We start from the raw sequence: 23356 nt of genomic DNA on the forward strand, positions 1-23356 counted from the left end.
CTTAAAATAAATAAATAAATTCCAGTTATCAAACATATAGTGTAATATTAGTCTCAGGTACTAATGATAAATGTCAGCTTAGTAGGTCTACCTATGCACCATTCTAAGCCAATATTTCCTTTTGGACATTCACATTTCAGAAAGATCTGGAATAGAATGAAAGAGAGCTCCTTGAGGCCTTATAAAAACTCCCCACGTCCACAGCAGGGCTTCTCAACAGTGGCCCTATCAACGGTGGGACTGGAGAATTCTTTGTTGTGGGGCTGACCTGTGCCCTGTAGCTATGTCCCCAGCATCTACTACCCAAAAGGTGTCAGGAGCATTCCCAAGTCCGTAGTCAGGCATTGCCAAATATCCCAGGGTTTGACGGGGACACTACTGATGTATGGGATAAAGTCCCAGGTCCGAGGTCCAGCCCTGTTGCTCCTCCCTCCCTCCCCAGCTTCACCCTCACCCCACACACCTGCACTATAACAACACTCTCTCACATGTGAGGCCCACAAGAAGCCTCCACCCTCCTGCCCTCTAGTTACTCATCGTGGCCTCTATAACCTGTTTGACTTAAACATACTTCAATTGTTGATTTTCTGACACCACCTTGTAACAATGTTACACACATCTCTCCCCTTGCCAGACATCCAGCTCTGGGAGCCACAGAAATGCCTCTCCACCTGCCACTGGGCACAAGGTAAGTAAAGTACTCAAAAGTGTCTGGTGGCTGACATTTAAAAATGTAAAATCATAGGGGTGCCTGGCGGCTCAGTTGGTAGAGCATGCAATGCTTGATCTTGGGGCTGTGAGTTCGAACCCCACATTGGAGTACAGAGCTTACTTAAGGAAATAAAAAAAAAAAACATTTTAATCATATTTTCTCTCTCAAGGGTGATAGAAGGCATAACAGAGATTGCCTCTGGGGGAAGGCAGGGATTTAACTGGAACGGGAACTTTCTGGGATGACAGAAGTGTTCTAGATCTTGATCTGGACGTCGGTAACATAGGTGTATACACCTGTCAAAAGTCATCAAACTATATAATTAAGATGTGTGTTTTACTCCTGGGTATCTCAATCAAAAACAATCACACCTACCTCTCTTTGCGGCTTCATGCAATGGATTGTCAATGGATTCTGCCTGCTCGGCCACTAGATTGAAAATAAAAAGAGCAAAGCCAGTGTTGAGAGTGCCACCCCAGTGACTCACTGAAGCCACTTCGCAGTCCCCGGGCTTCCCGAGTACCAGGGCCTTCCACCACACGGCAGCCCTTTTAGTGTGGATTTAAAAAATAAAAAAAATAAAAAACAGCAGAAAATCAAACTGATGCTTCCTGCTTTAAAAGAAGCTAAATTATTTGCTAAATGAAACCAAGCTAAGCAATAAGGCAACACCACAGCAATTAACTGGAGTATAAACAAAAGCCACACGCAGTAATTAACTGGAAGTATAAGCAAAAGCAAAGAGATCCGTGGCCTGCATACCAGTATACTCAAGTATGTCATAAACTGAGTCACAAAAATGCGAAGGAAAACATTCGATGTTCATTTTTACATTCTGTAAAAACACCCTACTTTGAAGACGGCCGAAAATAATTCTGTTTCCCTTGTGTGTGTGCATGTGGGGGGCACGCACGAGGGGGAAACGGTTTGCTTCCCGTATTTACAGAGGGCAAGCAGCATCCCTACCTGCCTCTGAGGAAGGTGTGTTCTCCTCTGTCCCAGAGTCAGCAGGAATGACCACATGAAGACTGCGGTTCAAAACAGACGTCAGACCCAACCCCTCCCGCCATAAAGAGCTGTAACTGGACACTCCCTTGGCTACTGGAGATGCAAAGCAACAGGGGAACATTTTACATGCTCACTGTCTGTGACTGGCTAGAAATGGAGTGCAAAGGTTAGAGGAACACAGAAATGTTTTTAACCCAGAATGGCATCACCTTCAGACCAGGGCAAGCAGGGCCCCTGCCTGGGGCCCCAGACCTCCGCTCTCACTTCCCCTCCCTTCCCCTCCCCCTCTTTGCTCTCCTAGGAACTTTGCAGCAGTCCCTTCCTTGCGAATTTCTAAGTCCTGTGCAAGTGCTTGGAACTGGTGCCTGACGCCAGCCCCACTGGTCTAGGGATTCATCTAATGCTGACGTCAAAAGGAATTTTTGGAAGTGACTGAAATCAAACCTCTCATTACACCGCAGTCTCAAGGACAGCGGTTAAGTGCCTTCACTAAAGTCCCTTGTGATTGAGAAGTGGAAGAAAAAGGATTAAAACACTGTTTACCAATCCTGTGCTCTTTTTACTCTACTTTGCTGTTCTCTACAGAAGTACTTGGGTCTGTCTGTCTGTCCCTCTTCCAACCAGAAGTGGCTTCATGGCAGGGGCCACCTCTCACTACTCAAGCTCCTCAAACGGCCTGGATACCCATTTAACGAATATAACTGCCCGACACGTGAATTAACAAGGCAAGATCACTTCATCACCAAAGAAAGGGCTAGGCTGAGAAACCATCTGAGATTTGGTTTAACAGCAAAAGAAAAGGAAAAAAAAAAACATCCTAAGAGTTGGATAAAGGAATGCCATAAGCATTTCTTTGGAAACCTGGGGTTCTATCAAGCATGTTACAATGCATTTTCTTAAGCCAAAGAATCAAGTTCAAGTACCTCCAGTGCCCATTCCCCTTTTATTACGGAGAGATTCACGGAGTACAAAATATCCTATACTGGCAATGACTCCATTGATTTCTCAGCCCTGGCAGCAAGCAGAAAGGCTTCAGGAACCAGAAAATTGAAAGTCCACACAGTAGAAACAAAGTAATAACCACCACAGCCATGCTTACCATAGTTGCTTGGGATGAGTCCAGTCCTGCCTTTGGAGGTACCTTTCCACCAATTCGTATCACTCTAGTGAAAGAAGAGTTAGATTAAGTGGCACCAAATCCAGTTTACGTTCAATCACTTTTAAAACCATCTGGCTCGGGGTGCCTGGGTGGCTCAGTCGGTTAAGTGTCTGCCTGCCTTCTGTTCGGGTCCTGGTCCCAGGGTCCTGGGATCGAGTCCCACATCGGGCTCCCTGCTCAGCGAGGAGCCTGCTTCTCCCTCTCCCTTTGCCCCTGCCCTGCTCATTCTCTCTCTCTCTCTCTCTCAAATACATAAATAAAATCTTAAAAAAAAAAAAAAAAGAACAAACCCATCTGGCTCAGGGACTTCACCTGCTCTACAGACTGTCCATCAGCCCTGGATACAACCATCAAGTTTCCTCACCCCCTGGTTATGGATGTCCGTTCCCCCTATCATTAAAGTACAAATATACCCACACTGGCCTGCCACACACACAATACACTTCATCACAGAGCCTCAACAACCACACACATCAGAGATCCTATGAAAGGGAAGAAAACAATCCATAGAATTTTAAACTATCCATAGAATTTTTTTGTCCAGAGTCTAATTTCTCTTAGCTTGAAGATTTCTTTTTTCTTTTTAAAGATTTTCTTTTATTTGTCAGAGAGAGAGAACACAAACAGGGGAAGTGGCAGGCAGAGGGAGAAGCAGCTTCCTGCTGAGCAAGGAGCCCAATGCGTGACTTGGTCCCAGGACCCTGGGATCATGACTTGAGTTGAAGGCAGACACTCAACCGACTGAGCCACCCTGGCATCCTGGAGATTTTTTTTTCCCTAAAGACCTCTTTATTTTAGCTTCATTTTTGGGAAAACCTTATTTTAGAAAAATTCAAACCTATAAAAAGAAAAAAACAGGATAATGAACCTACATAAACTCATCTCCCACCTGCATAAGTTATTTTCTCCTGGCCAACTGTTTCATGTATCTAATCCACAACCTCCTATCCCTTCAGATTATCTTCAAATGAACTGTAGACACTGTATTAGCTCACCTGTACATATTTCAGTATGTATTTCTGAAAGATAAGGATTTTTTTCCAAGGACATAAAACCATTATCATAACTTAAAATTTATTTCAATAATTCCTTAATATCATCAAACATCTAGATCACTATTAAAATTTTCCAGTTGTCCCACAATTTAGAATCCAAATAAGGGCCATACAATATGACTGACTGATTTGCCTCTTTGGTCTCTTTTAGTGTATAGGTTTCCCTCCATTTTTTTTTTCATTCCTTCATAACACACTTGTTGCTTAGTGTATTTGTTGAAGAAACCAGTTTATTTGTTCTGCTGAGTTTCAAACAGGCTGGATTTTGCCTGTTGCATCTGTGTTACCAAAAATGTGTTCCTCTGTTCTCCCTATTGCCTATAAATTGGTTGTTAGCTCTAGAGGCTTAATTAGATTCAGATTCAGTTTTCTGGGCAAGACTATTGTAGTATTGATTTCTTCCATCAGGAGACACATAATGTCTGGCGGTCCCTCCATTATTTCCTGGGGGCTGCAAAATGGTGACATTCTACCATTCCTTTTTCACTTAAACAATGAGAATATCTCTCTAAAGAGAAGTTCTCCCTCGTCAACTCTCAGGTTACCCAGAGATGAAGTTCATAGAGAAAAGGCAGAATCAAGGCTCATTATTTTCCTTAACTGAAGCTGTCAGAATTAAAAACGTTAGTTCCCTAGCATCCGCTCAGGGTGAAGAATGATGTTTGGGTTTTTTGTATTACTGGCAGCTCATGGATTTAAACATAGAAAATGTGCTTCAATCCTTGGGGAGTGTTGCCCTGACTGTTCAAATTGTCCTACCTTTGACTAGCGGCAGCCTCTTCAGCTTCAGTCCTGTGTTTCTACTGTGACCCTCATTGTCTCTGGAGGCTTCCTTGCTTTCTAATAACATGGTGTTCTCAGATTATCTTGTACCTTTGCTGCCCCCAACCTGGTAACATGTATTTCTCAACAGAGCCTTGTTCCTTTGAGTGCAAAATAACATACTATTATGGGGTCGGTCATTTCTTTTTTCTAGGCCTTTTCAAAGGACAGAGCAGGACATGTTTTTATTTTATTGTAGATAAAATACAACATACTTGCAATACAGATGCAGAGCTATGGGGTTTTTATTTAACCTTTAACCTTGACCTTACATCTGTGTATCTTTTCTTGCAGGCTAAAAATCCCAGTTGTCAGTATCACTGACCTAATGACTCATTTGCTCTCAACCATAACACACATGCAACAATCTCAGCATAGCAATACCAATGCTTCTGCTACGAGATGATAATTAAAACCAGGTTACAGTTATTTTTCTTGCCAGTCCTTTTTGCCCTTCATGTATATTCTACTGGAGATGTTCGGTCTAACTGCTGAGTTTTAAGGTCACTCGGAACAGTTCCTTTCTGTGTGGTTATGCCAATTACCTGGGATACAATTAACTTCATTTGATTCATTCTGCTTTTAAATTTCAGGGATTGCTTTTTTACCATTTAATTTTATAACTATGCAAAAGTTTGCATGACTCCAAAGTCAGATCTCTAAAACAAGGTGTGATTTTTTAAAAAGTCCTTATTCCATGTTCCCTCTACCCTATTTCCCTTCCCTCACATAGAAGAAACTATTTTTTAAAATTTTATTCGATGAATCCTCCATTGACTTTTTGTTTTAAACTGAAGAAAACAGTTATACATATAACCTCTCTTAGGTAAATAAGGCATACTGTTCACGCTTTTTTTTACCTTGCATTTTTTCACTTAAGTTACTCCATAATAGCATTTAGAGATATTCCTCATTCCTTTTTATAAATGCATAATACTCTATTTGTGGATATACCGAAACTTACTCAACTATCTTCTTATAGGTGAACATAAGGGTTACTTCTAATTTTACGCTATTATTACAAATTGTGCTAAAATGAACACACTGGGCATACGTATTTCTATACAGATAAACATTTAAATATTGTACATTACAGCTACACAAAATAGCCTTATGTTTCATATGTAGGATTACAAAATATTAGCTGAGCTTACCATGTCAGTAATGTAGATAATATCACCTTCCTCAAAGTACAATTCATCTGGCTGAAAGAAAAAACATATACAGTTTGACTTCATGTGATTTTTCATGAATTAGAATATAATGATGATGCTAATAATTATATGAATTTCAAATCCTAAAGTACCTTACAGACAGTGTGGTTTTTAGATACTTACATCTGCACACAGACCACATAATGAAACATTACTGACAAACTAACATATGTTTAGAAAGCTGAATTTTTCCCATGATGAACTTCAAAGAGTTGCATACATAACATATAAGAACATCTTATATTCTTCCACAATGAAAGCAAGGCATTTCTCTATCAAAATAGAACATTAATAAAACTACTTTCTTGTAAAAATTCTAAAAGGTGATATACATTTTTTCGTAAAAGGATAAATGTCTAGAATTTAAAACCACGAGAAACAGCCAGGAGCTTGGCTCTTGTCTAAAGGAATAGGCTTCAGTCCTTAAATACTTTCATGTCAACATCTACTACCTGCTTATTTTGAGAAAACAACTATCCTACCTTTTCATGTTCACAGAGAATGAACACTTCATATATAAGAATAGTTAATACATGACTCAACCATTAATAAGGCTAAAGAGCAGGAAAATGGGTAGCAGTAACTCAGAACGTCCACACCATAAGCAGCTCTCAGGGGTTAGCTGATGATACAGATAATATGCGCTCCAGGTTGTACCAGCCAAATGTCCTGCAAACTCTCTGAAGATAGCTGGGTGCTTTAATTAAGCATCTTTTTTTCTATCACTACATTAATGCTTACCAGCATGATTTTGTAGGTATATAGGACCATGCCTATTAGGAGCAAGTTTCAGATCCTGGGAAATATTCACATTGTCATGTTCAGTGAAGAATGTGAAGCACAGAATTTCACACAGGATAAGATCACAATTATGCATGAAATATACAGAAACATTTTTCCAAATTTTCTATCATGAGCATGTATTACTTTCATAATTTTGGCTGGAAAAATGTTTTTTAAACAGGCTTTGATATTTCTGATTTTAGTTGCTGTTCTGTACAAACAAAACTCAAGCTAGTGAAACAAATTATCTCATCCATTCATTTCTCCATTTATCTCCTCTCTCAGTTACAGACCAGGGAGGTAAATGTGATTGTGCACTACTAACTTATTTAGTTTCAAAGCTGATCTGTATTATTATTATAACTATTTCCTCCTGAATATAAACGAAGACTGTATCAGCTATACCATGCTTTAAGCAACCACATACATAAATAGTTAGGTGCATTATGCATTCAAATATAAAAACTACCAAATGATAATTAATGATACTTAAAAATGACTGAGTTCCTTTATTTTTTAAAAGATTTTATTTATTTATTTGAGAGAGAGAGAGAATGAGCGGGGAGAGGCACAGAGACAGAAGGAGAAGCAGACTCCCCACTGAGCAGGGAGCCCAATGTGGGACTCATCCCAGGACCCTGGGATCGTGACCTGAGCCGAAGGCAGACACTTAAACCGACTGAACCACCCAGGCACCCTGACTGAGTTCCTTTAAAAGGTACTTCCTGAAGCATTTGTTGCATTTACGACTGATTTACCGAGTCTAGACTTAACACACAGCACAAGCTATGCAAAATTAGTTGAGCCTATGGAGACTCGATGATACAGATTTTATGATTACTAGAAATCGTAAAATTTTTAGGGCAAAAACTGTAAAGCCCTCTAAGTTCTTCCCTAATCTTTTTCTATCATGTTCTGATGATCTGTGATCAATAGACTACCAATATGTGATGGCTATAGAAAGTGATTAGGTAAACAAACTATTTCTCTTAGTATTTCCCTGCTGCAAACTGGACCGCTCCCAGAGAGGCCAGAAAGGGGACGCACTGCCCACCCAGCACCCCAGCTAGACACAGTGGCCATCCCCGTAACAGGAAGGTTGGCCTTCGCTGGCAACTTCAACACCATTTGACCGTCTCTCCTTGAGATGGCAATAAGGGTTAAGAGGAGAGAATGAAGTAGAACGTAAGGAAGTAAGGAAAACAGAATATATGTGAAAGCTTAGCATTTTTCTTGGAGGGACTCTGAGTTTCCCAGAGTTTCAAAAGAGTGCAATGTCTTGAAGAGATCTCTCTGGTCTTGGAGCCATCCAAAGAGCATTCTTACCCTGTACCTCTCCAAGAACCAAACCTGCCCACTTATGTCTAACAAGGGGCTTTCGTGGAAGTTAAAGATCATCCCTACCTATGGTGTTGGCCACCTTTTAAAATCACAAGTCAAGTTTGCCTAAATTTCCACATGTAGAAAGTTCATTCACCCTTGAACCAAAAAGGCATGTTTTGAAATGGTATTGAACAAACAGCTTCAAAAAAGCACACAAACAAAAATCCCTGTGATGAGTCCTTCTCATTTAGGAAGAGAAAAAAGGATAGAGCCTGGAACAATGGAAAGTAAGTGCTTCATGGATATAGGGTTTTCTTTTAGGAGGATGAAAATGTTTTGGAGCTGGATAGAGGTGGGGTTTGTACAACACTGTGAATATACTAAATGCCACTGAACTGTTCCCTTCAAAATCGTTAATTTTATGTTATGTGAATTTTTACCTCAATTTTTAAAATAAGGGCAATAAAAAATAAAATTAAAATTAAAGTAAATTTAGAGGCAATAAAAAGTCAAGAACAGTTACAATTCTTATTGTCTTTTAAGTAATTCTTGTGCTTTGCGGTTTGGTAAAATGCATCATTTGGAAAATGTCACTCAGTACAGTCATTTCGATACTTCTCAGTGCGGCTTTAGTTTTTAAAATAATGGCTATTGTTCAAACACTGGTGAATGCCACAAGCCACCTATTAGGTGAGACTTGTTTTTCAGCTGAGGGAAGGACAACAGGCAGTCAATTTCAGTCAGGGGGAAAAAAAGCTCTCGCTATTTTTCCACCCTGAGGAAGGAGAGTGGACAGTTTATTCTCTTTTTAATCAATAGCTCCCAGATAGACAGTGCTACTCCCCATAAAATATCTTCTTCCAAAGGAACCAGGGGCAGTGCTTACAAACCTAGACGTGGTCTACCGAATTCTTCACACTATAGGTAGCAATACAGACAATAAGGTCGTTTTCATGATTTTAAAACTTAAATAGATTTTTACCTAAAATATTCACACTTTCCCTTAAGAAACTGCTTGCAGGGCACTTAAGGTAAATGATTTGATGAGGGTCTACTTTTAAATTCCTGGCATCGCATTCACGGAACAGAAATGGGAAAACAGTGACACAATCAAGGAAGCACTTTATTTCTAGTTTCTTCTTTGGTTTTCAACCACATTCCTCTTTGCCCCTCTCCTTGAAGAACCACAAGGTATCAGGACAAGCAAATTGTTGGCCACTGCAATGTTAGAGCGATGAGTAGAAACTTGGTAATATATATTCTCATTCCTGTTTCATTTATTCTTGGTAACATATAATTCCCAAGGCATTCATTTTGTTGGTTTATGAAAATATATATTTTATAAAAAATTTCAGAAAGACCATAACATCCTTATGAAACTTTTCAGATGTGTCAACCTGGAACCCCAAGAATTAACAAAAAGATTTTTACAAATCAAATTTTCCATGGATGTTTTTATTTACCACTTTATAGGACTACTAGGTGCCAGGCACTAGTCTGGACACTTACAAATATTAACAAATTTAATCCTCACCAGCAACATGAGGTGGGTGTTACTCTTGTCATCACACTGCAGATGAGAAGCTTGTCCAAGGCCATACAGCAGGTGTGTAGTAGACACTAGACTTGAACCACAACAGTCAGAGTCTGGAACATTCACCAGCACCTATGCTTTCTCTCTTGCGGAAGGGTCATGCATAGCCATTACGAGTCATCAGGGTATCATGACCAGGTTAAAAGGTGGTGGCCACGGAAAGTATCTGCTGTTCGCCCCTACTCCCCATCCCTACATGAGGCAGAAAAACAAAACCAACAGCCAACCCCTTACACTTGCAAAGCATGCTTAGCCTCGTTCAAACCTCAGGACGACCCATGAGGGGCCGGGCTGAAACACGGTATCGTCTCCATTTCATAACCAGGCTCAGAGGGGTGTTGAAGAACTTGCCACAAACCACACAGGGCTGGGCTCCTACTTCAGCTTTTGGGATTCCATTCTAGGGATCCTGCCTCTCTGCAGAGTGCGATAAACCTAGTCATGTCAGAAGATGTGACATGACAGAGCGGGGTCCTGCTGCTTTCCATTTAGAAATCGACACGCCGCCAGCACACAGAGAATGCTGTTCCCTCTGTTCCAGTGTGTCTTGACGCTGGTCTATCCAGTCCAGCCGGATCTCTGTATAAGACTTTATTGGACTGGGGGTTGGGCAAGAATTAAGAACCAAACAGGCATGAGTGGCGCCAGGACTCCCCTGCCTTTGAGCAAGATAGAAGAGAAATGGGTTGGCAGGAAGAACCAGGAGCGACAAACTGCCCAGTGCTCCAGCTGCCCCGTGGATCACCGAGACTGAAGCTGGGCACTGCTGTCCCTGTCCCCTGAGGACAGAAGAGTAGCTCAAAGCTAGACCCAGGCCTCCCTGGAGTGCTGCACTTGTCAGCAAGTGTCCCGCAGAGGCCAGCTCAGCCCTTGCATCCTGCCTGGTCCCAATGGCTTTGAGGAGGCCAGGTCAGTTCAGGACATCCCAGAGTGCATCCATCCCGCTAGGGGTGGTTGCTGGGGGAGATGACAGAGACAGACAAACGGAGCTTCCCGCATCATCCAACAGAAATCCTTATTCAGAAAAAGAATGTAAAACTAAACTAGCTCTGGGATGAGAATCAAAAGACTGAATCACTGGGCTAGCACAGGCACTTAAGCAGAGAGGAGGGCCAGGAGCTAGAGGCTACTTGCCCAGCCAGCCACCCCACCTTTAACATCTGGATTGAGGGGAGGTGGAAGGGGCAGAGTGTGGGAGCAGCAGGTGCGCGATACTCATTACTGAGCACCCAGTACATCCTGGATGAATTAGCAGCACTGCTCCACAGCCGAGGATCCCTGGGAGCAGGGACCTTAAAAAATAACATTTTAAATACCGACTCTTCAAAAACACTAATGAATTAAGTATCTATTTTTTTTGGACATTCAATAATAATGACGATTTTTTTTTTAAAGATTTTATTTATTTATTTGAGAGACAGAAACAGAATGCGAGCAAGAGCGGGGGGGGCGGGGAAGAGCAGAAGGAGAGGGAGAAGCAGGCTTCCTGCAGAGCAGGGAGCCCGATGCAGGGACTCCATCCCAGGACCCTGGGATCGTGACCTGAGCCGAAGGCAGACGCTTAATGACTGAGCCACCCAGGCGCCCCTGTAACGATGATTTTTTTTAAAGAGCAGTAGTGAAATTCCATCCTGGGGCAGAACTGGAGGTGAATTAAAATAATCAATATGTCAACCCACCAAAACTATTTGCTAAATGTCTATAAATACAGCAACCACTACCCCTCCTAACAGTAATAGCAGCTTCACACAATTAATCTCACCTAATTTGCACTAAAACCCTATGAGATTATTATTCTCACTCGAAAGAGCTGAGGCGCAGAGGTTTGGGAATTCCCAAATTTCCCAGGTCACATAGACGCTACAGCGGCAGAATGGGTCCTAAAACCTAAGGCCAGCTCTGAACAACCCTGTGTTCTGCGCCCCCCAACACAGTTGTGGGAAGCAGGACAGAAATGCCAAGTGTACAAGGCTTAGCTGGGTTAATCAGAAAGTCTTTATGGAAAAGGAAGTATGTTATTAGAGCCTAGAGGGGGTGGAAAGGGTTCAGAGACGGGTTCTACTGTGCATCAAATCGGGACTGGAATGGACTAAGAAAGGAAAGGGGCAGAGGGACTGCAGGGCTAGAAACAGGCTGGACCACAGGTGACTCTATCCCCTTCAATAAAGAGGTGAAGCAGATGACGGGAGCAAAGCTACACTGTAGGAAAATCAATCAGGCAGAAGAATGCAGATGGAATGGAGAAGCTGGAGTCCATGGGCCAGAAGCAAGAAAAAGCACTCGAGAACCAGAGGAGGAGGAGGTCAGTGAGGAAGGACAAAGGTGAGGACCAACAGGCTACTTGGCGGGGGCGGGGGGGGTGTCAGGAGTCATGTCTGGTCTCAAACTGAGTCCCTTCAGGTCCCTTCCTAGAGTGAGGGAGGCTGCAGAGAATGATCTATTATTCACGGACCAGCCCAGGAGGGCAGCTGAGGAGCACCCCCCACCCCCCACCCCCCACTTCTATCAACCTCGGGTGGCTTGCAACCTAGGAAACCACTGATTAGGACAATCAGACGCATGAAATGACAGCCTTCCTGTGAGCAGGGGACAAACACAAAGACAACAACTTCTGGGGCTCATACTTCCTGACCTTTTTGTGTCCCACCCACCACCCAATTCATCTGTTGAAGTCCTAACCCTTAGTACCTCAGAATGCTGAGTGTATTTGGAGACAGATTCTTTAAAGAGGTAATTAAATTAAAATTAGGTCATTCGAGCGAGCCCTAGTCCATATATGACTGGTGTCCTTTTAAGAAGAGCAGACTGGGAAACTGACAAGCACAGAGGAAAAACGACGCACATGGGGACACAGCAACACAATCATCTAGGAGAGAGAGGCTTCGGAAGGAACGAACCCTGGCCACACCTCCACGTGACTCCTTGCCTCCAAAATTCTAAGAAAATTTTCTGTCGGTTAAGCCACGTAGTCTTGCAGGACCTTGTTCCAGCCGCCGGAGCAAGCTGACACGTGGCCCGTTCACTCCCCACTCCTCCGACACAGGGGGGATGCCGCTGAAACGTCCTGGTAAGAAGAATAAAAACTCGAGACCGACCTCTACCCACCCAACCCCTCTTGTTCCAGGAACACTGCGAGGATAAAGTCTTGGGAGAACTCATCGGAACCCGAGCACACCCCCTATTAGCTGCATTTCCTGCTGCCGTTTACTGGCGCCCACCACATGCAAGGCTTCAAATATCCATCTCGTTCCCCACTGACAGCCAAATTCTGCAGGATGGCTGACAAGGACACAGACAGCCACACGAATTTGGAACTTGAAGGCCGGCCACAGCCTGACGGTAGTGAGTCAACGCTCGGCGCCATCCGGTTCTGTGCTACCCTCTGAGATGCTCGGCCCTGGGGACGACAGGGGCCACGGCAAACCCAGGCAAAGCCAGTGGCAAGCTGCTGTCCCCAGCACAAAGGCTCCCATCTCTAGTGAGTAAGACGGGAACGTCAAGAGAGCAGGTTTCTTTGCTCGGTCTCTCTCCTCTGCCTCCTGTCTGGGTGCTCTGCTCCCACTCTTGCTCTGCTGGACGGTTTCCCTCAGGGAGAGTGGTTCTTCCAAAATGTATCTAATCAACCCTGGGCTCAAAACCCTCCATTTTACCCCACGAGGCCCTACGTGATCTGCCCTCCCTCTCCACCCACGCTCTCTGAACCCATCTCCTACCTCCTTCTCCTTTATTCACGACTTTCTAAGCTGCTGTCTTCCCTGCTGTTTCTAGAACCCACCAAAGACGCTCCTCACTGTTCCCTCGGCGCTCTCCCTTCCCTCAGGTCTCTACGCTAATGTCACCTTTACAGAAAGCCTCATCCCCGGACACCCTGCTGAAAATAACTCTTTTCTCCACGAACCTTTTGGCCCCCTACCCTCCTTATTTTTCTTCATAGCACCAATCAGGCCCTGATAGTCATGTTCATTTGTCTGCTTACTGTCTGTCTCCCTCCACTGGGATGGGAGCTCCATGAGGCCACCCTTTCTGTTGACATGGCACCATCCCCAAGGCCTGGGCCGGGGTCTGGCACAAAGTACGTGCTCACTAAACCAAGGATGGATGATGGGTGGATTGATGGATGGACACCAGAAACAGCAGAGACATAAAAAATCGCTCTAGATTGTTGGTAAAAGGTGCCATTATGAGGTGGCCTGAGATAGAGGGTCAACAGGAAGAACAAGGAAGGTCGGCGTGAGACCCACAGGAGAGATGACTAAGACAAGGTCACATGCTTCACGTGTGTGGGTCACTTGGTGATTTTTAAAAGTGGGTGATGTCACCCTAGCGGAAAAAGCAGCACGGGGTGGACAACATGACCTCAAGGTGGGGAACACTTTCAGAGCAACCCGAGGGACTTCGCTCTCACACCTCTGGACTACATGTAAGTGACTGACCATCCATTCCTGTGAATCATTTACAGCTATCAGAGAAAAGGCGGGCCATTTAGGCCAGAGGAAGTACCTAAATGAAATCACCTTAGGTTTTTATGCCAGTTTTGAGGTTAAAAACTGAATACTTACAGTTCTAGGTTCAAACGTGTAAAGAGCTCGGAACACTTTAACTTGCCCTAAAAGAGAGGGAATAAAGAGCACATGATCAATTCTTTCATTTTAAGTTTACTCTAAATAGTATCATCCATTAGATTCTTCAGAATCCCCTAGTTAAAAGCCCATGTGAGGAATTTATTTTGGCATTCAGTGCTTTTTTTCCGCAGAGAAGGTATTTTATAAATGTTTATTAAATGAAGGCATGAACCAACACCCCATCTCTGGAGATGATTCTGTTTCCCCTTCTCAAACAACAGGAGCTACAAAAGTATCTGGACTCCGGTTCTGTCCTATACAGAGCCCTCCCATCCCTAAGTTCTAAGTTTAAAAATCGAAAGGTAAGCATTTAACATAAAGAGATATTTAATGGGACAGTCAACAGCGGTTTAATATCCTTAAATCGATGATTTAGAATTTTGTATTTTTCAAAAGAAAATACCATGGAGAAACACAGTATCTGTTGGAGAAATATGTGATTGCATTGAGTCCCAAAACAGAGTGCAGTAATTCAGCAAAGAGGAGGTCATGAAAGCTGTCCTCCGTTCTCCCAAAGAATCTCTCTCTTTATATGCCCCTTTCCTGCATTTCCATAACACCCTGTATTAGAATAAGTGATCTGCTGACCTGTGTCATTTGAGAGCAGGAACCCTGACTTGTTCCATTTCCCGGCATCCACCATACAGTATACAGTAAGAACTTCATAAATGCTTACTAAATGAATATGTAAGTAAAAGAACAAATTCAAACTGTAGGAAGGAGCCTACAGATATATAAAAAAAAAAGAAATCTTTTTATGAAATAGATATTTAGAAGGAATAGCAACTAGAAGGACTACCTGTTTAAAATGAGGTAACAGCATGCCAAGAATCTTTAAAAAGAGGCGCCTGGTACAAGAGCATCACTCAGAACAGTGGTCTCCAAGGTGCGACGCGGGAAGACTACTCTGGAAATTACTTACTTTTTTTAACTTATTCTTTTTCATTTCTATTTTAATTTGTTCCATATATTATGTTTTATAATATAACAACAGAATAGGATATATATGCAATTTGCAGTACACATACATTTATTGGGAGTGAATACTCAAAACCTTTTGCTGGTATAAAGTTAAGCATTATGAGGACAGGTACTTATGTTTTGTGAGTGAGATATCCAAGTCCCGAGCACAGTGCCTGGCACATAGGAGGCACTCAATAATCATTTGTTGAATGGATCAATAAAGGAATAGAAACATGTCCTTGAAAAAAAAAAAAAAAAAACTGAAAACCAGCGGTTTAGAACAGCCCTGTCCAATATAACTCCACACGATGCTGGGAAAGTTCTTCCTCTGTGCTAGTCACATAGAGCTACCAGGCCCTTGAAATGTGGCGAGCGACTGCAAACTGATTTTTAAACATTATGTGATTTTAATTAAGTTAAATTACCACATGTGGCTGGTGGCTACACAGGGAACAAAGTAGGTTTAGAATATGAGAAAACGGGAAATGACTACAATGTCCACTGAGAGGGATTATGCAAATCAACTCTGATTCATCCTAAGAATGCTGCAGACAGATCTGCAGACACTGATGTAGAGAAGACCCTGCAAAATATTCAGTGAAAAAAAAGCAGCTTACAGAGCAGTATGCCAAGTACCATTCCGTTCATGTTGACAATACATATCCCTCGAATAACAGCACCGACTATGGGGAACCTTCACCTTCTACTTTACAAATACTGTTCATATGCATTACATTCAGCATTTATTACTTTTATAATCAATAAAAATAGTAGAGACACTTTCATGGCAGACGGCGGGGCTTGGGGGAGGTGGGGTTGGCAATCACTCTTTCTCCTAAATGCCCCCTATACAGTCGATCCCCTGCTCAGATCCCTGTGACTTACTTAGCATGTTTGCAAAAAAACATTATTTTTGCAATCTGAGTTCTAGTGCCACTTCTTCCCTGCTCTTCTAGTGGGGGAGGCTAATAGGCAGAAGCAAATGTGAAACCTTTTTTCTTCTGCAGTATGTTTTTTACACACACTCGCAGTCCTGAGAAAGGAAACACCAAACGGAAGAAGAGCTGCCAGGAGAAATATCTGCTGACCTGACTGTCTCTCGGAGAGGGGAGATCAGTTATCTTGATTACTTCAAACTTTCCAGAGAGAAGTTACACAAGGAAGCAGTCCACCAGCGACCAAAACCAATAATGACAGAACTTTCCTGTCCCTTTTGAGGGAACGGCGGCAGTGAGATGGGCTATGGCTGACTGTGGAAACCAGATCCAGTGGGAATTTAATGAGCTTAGATAAAATCCAATACAAATTAAAGAACATGAACAAACATACTTGGGGCACCTGGGTGGCTCAATCAGTGAAGCGTCTGCCTTCGGCTCAGGTCATGATCCCGGGGTCCCGGGATCGAGCCCCACATCGGGCTCCCTGCACAGTGGGGAGCCTGCTTCTGCCCCTCCCTGCCCTTCCCCCTGCTCCTTCTCTCTCTCTCTCTCTCAAATAAATGAATAAATAATGTTTAAAAAATAAATAAATACTTGGGAGTGTGACTAAGCCACTGAGTTTTTTAACTATATCTTTTGTGACTGACCAACTTAAAATGCTCGTAACTCGAAGAGGAAGATTTCTTTGCATTTTGATTTATACTACACATTGACTGTCAGGCCACTCTTTCAGGCTATTACGCGAGGGAACATTCTCTCTCTGTGCGAAGCTGTAGAAAACACTTTCACCTCCACGATCCTATTTATTGGCTAATATTGGGACATTAGCCTCGGGAGGCTCCCTTTTAATCCAGAGATTATAAAAGTTCTGGGCCTTAATTTATTCAATTCTCAAACCTGAGTCCAACAGAAATGAAAGAATTCCAAAGAAACAGCCAGAGGATAGGAAAGAACTGCATAAAGATGAAAAACAGATGACTTTCATGATTACAGCCTACCAACCCTGGATAGTCTCTCAAGAGAATAACAATTAATAGAAGGTAATTCACTGAGCATCTTTACATCATATTTAATTTAACTGCTCTGTAGGTGCACGGGTTCACACAGAGCAGTAAAGGGAAGAAATCAGGGTACGCTGGGTTTCTATCGTATTGTCCTCGCAGACGTCTAAAAAAATATTAGTAAACATCATCATGAATCATCAAGAGCAGGCACTGATCAATTGCAAATATATTTAAAGAAGGCAGATTCACAAACATAAAATTGTGGTGCTCTTGGGTGGGCAGGGAGGCTAAATTAGATGTCTTCTCTGGACCCCCTCTGCCTTGACCATTTTCTCATGGCAATCTGGTGACATGTGACAAACAGAGAACGTGGAACTGAGAAGACTGTATGCATTACCTGAAATCACCCTGGAATTCACCCTGAATGAAGACTGGAAAGGGGCCCAATCTTTTGTCCCATGCTTTCAGGGAATCTTCTGTGAAGAGTATTCAGGATTTCAGGCCTCCTGCCGTCAGCAAGATAAGCAGATTCCATTCCCCACCTCCCCTACCCCCCAGCAGCAGCTGGGCCCTGCTGGCTTTTCACTTTGCGGGCTCTTCACCTTGCCAGGCACACCCTTCCCTTTTCTCTGCAAGCCCACCCTGCCCCCACAGAGAAGGGCCGAGAGCGCTAGTCATCAGCCAAACACCCTTGGCCTCTGGAGTGAAGGCCAACCCCAGACGACAGTAAAGGAACCCTAGTCCACAGCAAAGGAACCCTAGTCCACAGCAGTCGGGGCAGATAGCGGGAAGGGGGTCTGGGACAGGGTCCTGTGCAGGCAAAGGGGAAGAGACTCTTCCGTGTCTGAGGTCTGCCAACAGAGTATGCACAGATGCGGCTCTGTGGCCCTGATACTGCACTTAGAAGGGCCTGGAGCGTACAGTCTCTAGTCTAGAGTATTCTGTTGGTGAAAGCGTAGAGAAGCTTGTAGAGCGAGCCACGGTGACAGCTCACTCTAATGGCTGGACATACCATAAACAGCAAAAGGGATGACTATTCAAAATATCCAAACTTAGTTATACCTGCAACAGATCGACCACTCCACTTCCATTCTGCTTAAAAACACTGGAAGGCCCAAGGCATTTTAGAGGGACTTCATTTAAAACGGCCATGACAGGGGCGCCTGGGTGGCTCGGTCAGTTAAACAGCTGCCTTCGGCTCAGGTCATGATCTCAGGGTCCTGGGATCGAGTCCTGCAGCGGGCTCCCTGCTCAGCGGGGGTCTGCTTTTCCCTCTCCCTCTGCCTCTGCCCCCCACTCGTGCTTGCTCTCTCTCTCTTTCAAATGAATAAAAAATCTTTAAAACAATTAAAAATTAAAAAAAAATAAAATGGCTGTGACAACTACTACATACCCACTATGCTAGTTAAAACAAAAAATACTGGCAATGCTAAGTGTTCAGAAGGATATAGAACAACTGGAATTCTCAGACGGTGTCAGTGGGTGTCTAAACTGCTAGGACGGCTAGAGAAAATTCTTTGCAAGTGACATTCATTCACTTTTTTGTAAGTCTTCACATGCCTTTGACATCTTAAATTCCACTTCTGGGAAAAGAACTTAACTAGGAAACCCTCGTCTCATCCTTTGTGGATCCAAAACGCTACAAAGATGACCCCTCCCGGACAATGTCACTATCCCCAGAGGACAGGGAGTCTCAACATTTTTTAACTGCCCATCATGAAAATAATTTAGTGGCTTTCAAAAATATAAAACAGAACAGAAATGACCAGGGTACGGTGCACATGGCAGAAATGATTATGGTGGGCGCCTGGGTAGCTTAGTCATTGAGCGACTGCCTTCGGCTCAGGTCACGATCCCGGAGTCCCGGGATCGAGTCCCGCATCGGGCTCCCGGCTCAGCAGGGAGTCTGCTTCTCCCTCTGACCCTCCCCCCTCTCATGTGCTCTCTCTCTCATTCTCTCTCTCTCAAATAAATAAAATCTTTTTAAATAAATAAAAATTAAAAAAAATAAATGATTATGGTTTTGTGAAATTTTTATTTCGTGGGGGACTAGACAGATGGATGGAGAGATTCGTGTTTATTCTAGCAATTTTACCAAATACACCTTTTGGCATACTGCCAAATGGCCAAATATGAAAATCAATATTTGCCAAAGCCAAATGCTGCTTTACAGAGGGCACTGTTGGGAAACAAGAAAAAATCTGAAATGTTATTTAAAAAATTCATTATGATTACAATTTTATTATTAAAAATTCTGGCAGACCCATTTTAAATGTTTGACAGAAAGGGCAGGAACCATAATTCCTCAGCATGACCAACTGTAGCCTGACGAGACTTTTGCAAAACTAAATAAATGCTCTAAAAATTAGGTCTGTGTAAAAGCAAGATCTTTTGGTGCCAGCATCGCTGTTGCCTGTGAGGATTCGGCCAGGGAGTTAGCAAGCCTTCCTTCCCCCCTGACAGAAACAGAGTGAGGTCAAGACTTCCCTCCTCTTCACCTCCTGGGCCTGAAGACTTGCTTAATGCTGATGGTGCAATTTCACCGAAGCCTATCCCACAAAGAAGACAACGGTTTCCCCCAAAATATTAGCAACTATCCTCTCTCAACGTTAATGCTTTATCTATACCTATAATTTTTAATATCTATATCATCATTTTTAGACATATAGAATTCACTGCCTCACAATCATCAATTTTTGCAATATTTTATTTTCCAATAAAAAATATACATTGAACTTTCAGTTGACTGAATCTCCATATACAAAGCATAAAAGGGGATAAAAAAAGTACAAAAGGGGACACAGGAACAGTTACATTTAGAGTATTTACCTGTTTTTCAAAGTGAATATTATGGTAATAAATCCGAATGGTATGCCCTGTTTGCATTACTGTTGCCAGCTCATGGTTAGACAGGAGGGTTAGCTATGCAATCTACAATCCTTGTTCAAGTACAAATCTAGGTGTGCCAGAATCTACAATGAAGTAAGGCATTCCACCATTTGACCAGTCAGCCGAAGCTGACCGGCAGATTTAGGAAGAAATTTGAGCTGACCGGCAGATTTAGGAAGAAATTTGAGGCTAAGGTGAACTTCATGGTCTAGTGTGTGTGTGTGTGTGTGTGTGTGTGTGTGTGTACTTCTGTATGTATCAGACGATTAAATATGTAACTTCCTGAAGATTTAGGAAGAAATTTGAGGCTAAGGTGAACTTCATGGTCTAGTGTGTGTGTGTGTGTGTGTGTGTGTGTGTGTGTGTGTGTACTTCTGTATGTATCAGACGATTAAATATGTAACTTCCTGAAGATTTAGGAAGAAATTTGAGGCTAAGGTGAACTTCATGGTCTAGTGTGTGTGTGTGTGTGTGTGTGTGTGTGTGTGTGTGTGTACTTCTGTATGTATGTATCAGACGATTAAATAAAATATGTAACTTCCTGAAGATCAAAGTCAAAAAAAAGTTTGAAAGTGACCCCCTCTACACTATCTGATCAAATTAGGGATTCATACAGGACTCTCTATAAAGAGTGAGTGCTATTCCCTCTACTTTGTGGGTTTCAAGATTCAGCTAGCATATAAAAACTAATATTCTCCCAACTGCCCCAGAGAGTTCAAACCAATATAGGAGTTTTTGAAAAGAAAGAAGAGGAAGAGAATTATTTGAACAAGGGAGCATCATGGAAAAACAAGAATTTACCATATACACCCGAGTTCTCATATTTGTCTAAGAGAATGCAGGGAATATCACTTCTTCATTTATACCCTGTGGGTATGAAAAACCTGTCACCTACCTTCAAATATTCTCAGGGCAAATAAAAATATTAATGTTATTTCTACTAAACATATTTAAATTATTCTATTAAACATGCACGATGAAACAGGATGTTTTCTGCTCAAAAACAAAACACAGGGAGTCTATGTGATAGCATCCAAGAGTCAAGGCCATCATTTTGACTGTGCGGTAAGAGGAAACAGCTGTGCTCTGCTGGGCCAACACAGGCTCCCCTGGGCTTTGTGGATTCCAACGCCCATAAATGAGGTGGTTAGCTCACAAGAGGCTTCTGGGTGAAGATCTCTATTCATGTCATTCCACAAAAGCGCATTGCTCTTGAAGATAAAACACAGAGGCTTTCATCCTTGTAGAGAAAACCATCTTGTGAGCACAGCAATGTCTAAGAGTTTCCAGTGTAAAAGAATAAGTCTTGGGGCGCCTGGGTGGCTCAGTCCTTAAGCACCTGCCCTCAGCTCAGGTCATGATCCCACGGTCCTGGGATCGAGTCCCGCATCAGGCTCCCTGCTCCGCAGGAAGCCTGCTTCCCCCTCTCCCACTCCCCCTGCTTGTGTTCCCTCTCTCGCTGTGTCTCTGTCAAATAAATAAAATCTTAAAAAAAAAAAAAAAGAGTAAGTCTCCTCACTCTTACTTATATTCTTGGATTAACGAAATCAAATCCAATGAATCCTATTTGCATATATACCTATAAAGGATATAACTAATAAAAAAATATGAACATAATATTTTCATCCCTTACACCAACACCATCTCTTCCTTGCCACCTCCCCTCATCCAATCCAAAAAAAAAAAAACAACAACAAACTGAAGAATTTGAAACATGTCTTGATTTCAGCTGCAGGATTGGCAGACTCGTTAAAAACAGTAGCCAGTGTGTCTTCTGACAAGAGGGTTCTGTTTATTAACACTGTGCCTTTCTTATCCATTTTTTCCTTTGCTTATACTTGTCAGTGCCTTTCAGCAAACCTGGTGACTTTTACGTCTTCAGGAGCCATAACTGTTGGTTATTTTTATTTCCTCTCCATGGTCTAACATAAAAGTCCCAGAGAGCAAAATTTTCAAATGACACGCTCATTGTCAACTATGTCTTGACTGGCTAAACATTAGAGAGGGAGCAATGGCCCCTAAAGACCCTTTACTCCCAGACAAACTGCTTCAAAAGTCACTCTGAGGAGACCCGCGGGAAAGAATGTTAGAAAAATCTTTATTTCAGTCCTTGGAATTTAACTAAAAAAGGCAACACTGCTCACGCCACTTCCTGCAAAAGGCAAGATGAACCCGAGGGCCAACCCATGACAGCAACAACTGGTTACTGTATGACCCAGGAACTAAGTCGGTTTTGCATTTTTTTAACGGTTGGGATCAAGCGGGAGGATCGAAAAATATTAATATTTCAAGACACGTGAAAATGATCTGAAATTTAAATTGCAGTGTCCATAAATAAAGTTTGATTGGAACGGACCCGTATTTGCACACCGTCTATGACTGCTTTCACTCTATGACGGCAGAGTTGAATAGTTGCAACAGAAACCATCTGTGACCCACAAAGCCTAAAATATTTCCTAATTGGACCTTTATCGAAGAAAGTCTGCTTCCCCCATCCTCTGGTCCCTTTTCCTGTCGGTAACAAGTCAGACCACAGGAGCATCATAGCATGTAGCATCCAAATCTGCCTCTCACAGACTCCACAAGCAGTGTGGTTTCACATCCCTATGTGAAATGATTGGTTATCTATACACCCAAGGTTGAAACAGAAGATCCTGACACTAAAATCTTTCATCCAAAATGGTATTACCCATCTAAACTCATGTTTATGGGACACCTACCATGTGCCAGGCACCATAAAAGTGCTGATTTACCCCAACTCATTTAATCCTCAAAGTGTAATCCTGGGCCGTAAATACTTTATGTATTTCGCCCATTTTACAGCTGAGAAAACTGAGGTTAGAGAAGGCAAGTAGCTACTCCAGGTCTACACAGAGGGGCAGAGATAGGGTTTAAACCCAGGCCACCTGACTCCAGAGCTCATGCTCTGAACTCTGGATGTAGCTCAGAAAGATGTGAGCTTTCAATGCCCGCATGCTGGGACTAAGCTAGACGAAACAAATCAATGTACATAAAGCACTGAGTGCTGTTCCTGAGGCATTTTCTGTGCCCACAAGTGTTGGCTGTTATTAATTACTACAAATCTGTAGTTACTTTGGGGGGTTATTCCTTGCGTCTTTATTCTCAATAGGAAGACAGCTATTTACCCAAATCCCATTCCTGTGTATCTGAGAATTTAACGTTTACAACACCCCAGCAGAGAAATTTTCATGCTTTGGTTAAGCAAACAAAGCATAAAATGTAATATTATACCTCTTAGGGACTATTCAA

At 42.6% G+C, this 23356-nt stretch overlaps 1 protein-coding gene across 1 annotated transcript in view; it reads right to left on the reverse strand.

Annotated features, from left to right (window-relative positions):
- The window catches only part of OSTF1 (osteoclast stimulating factor 1), a 50783-nt gene that overhangs the window by 14398 nt on the left and 13029 nt on the right, over positions 1 to 23356 (reverse strand). Inside the window, exons 2-5 of the mRNA XM_027616713.2 lie at positions 14230 to 14276; positions 5911 to 5961; positions 2820 to 2883; positions 1088 to 1141 (exon numbers count right to left, since the gene is read on the reverse strand). Coding sequence (XP_027472514.1) covers positions 1088 to 1141; positions 2820 to 2883; positions 5911 to 5961; positions 14230 to 14276 — 216 coding nt within the window. The remainder of the gene's footprint in view (positions 1 to 1087; positions 1142 to 2819; positions 2884 to 5910; positions 5962 to 14229; positions 14277 to 23356) is intronic.

Source organism: Zalophus californianus, chromosome 13 (genome assembly GCF_009762305.2).
Source record: "Zalophus californianus isolate mZalCal1 chromosome 13, mZalCal1.pri.v2, whole genome shotgun sequence".
Lineage (NCBI taxonomy): Eukaryota > Metazoa > Chordata > Mammalia > Carnivora > Otariidae > Zalophus > Zalophus californianus.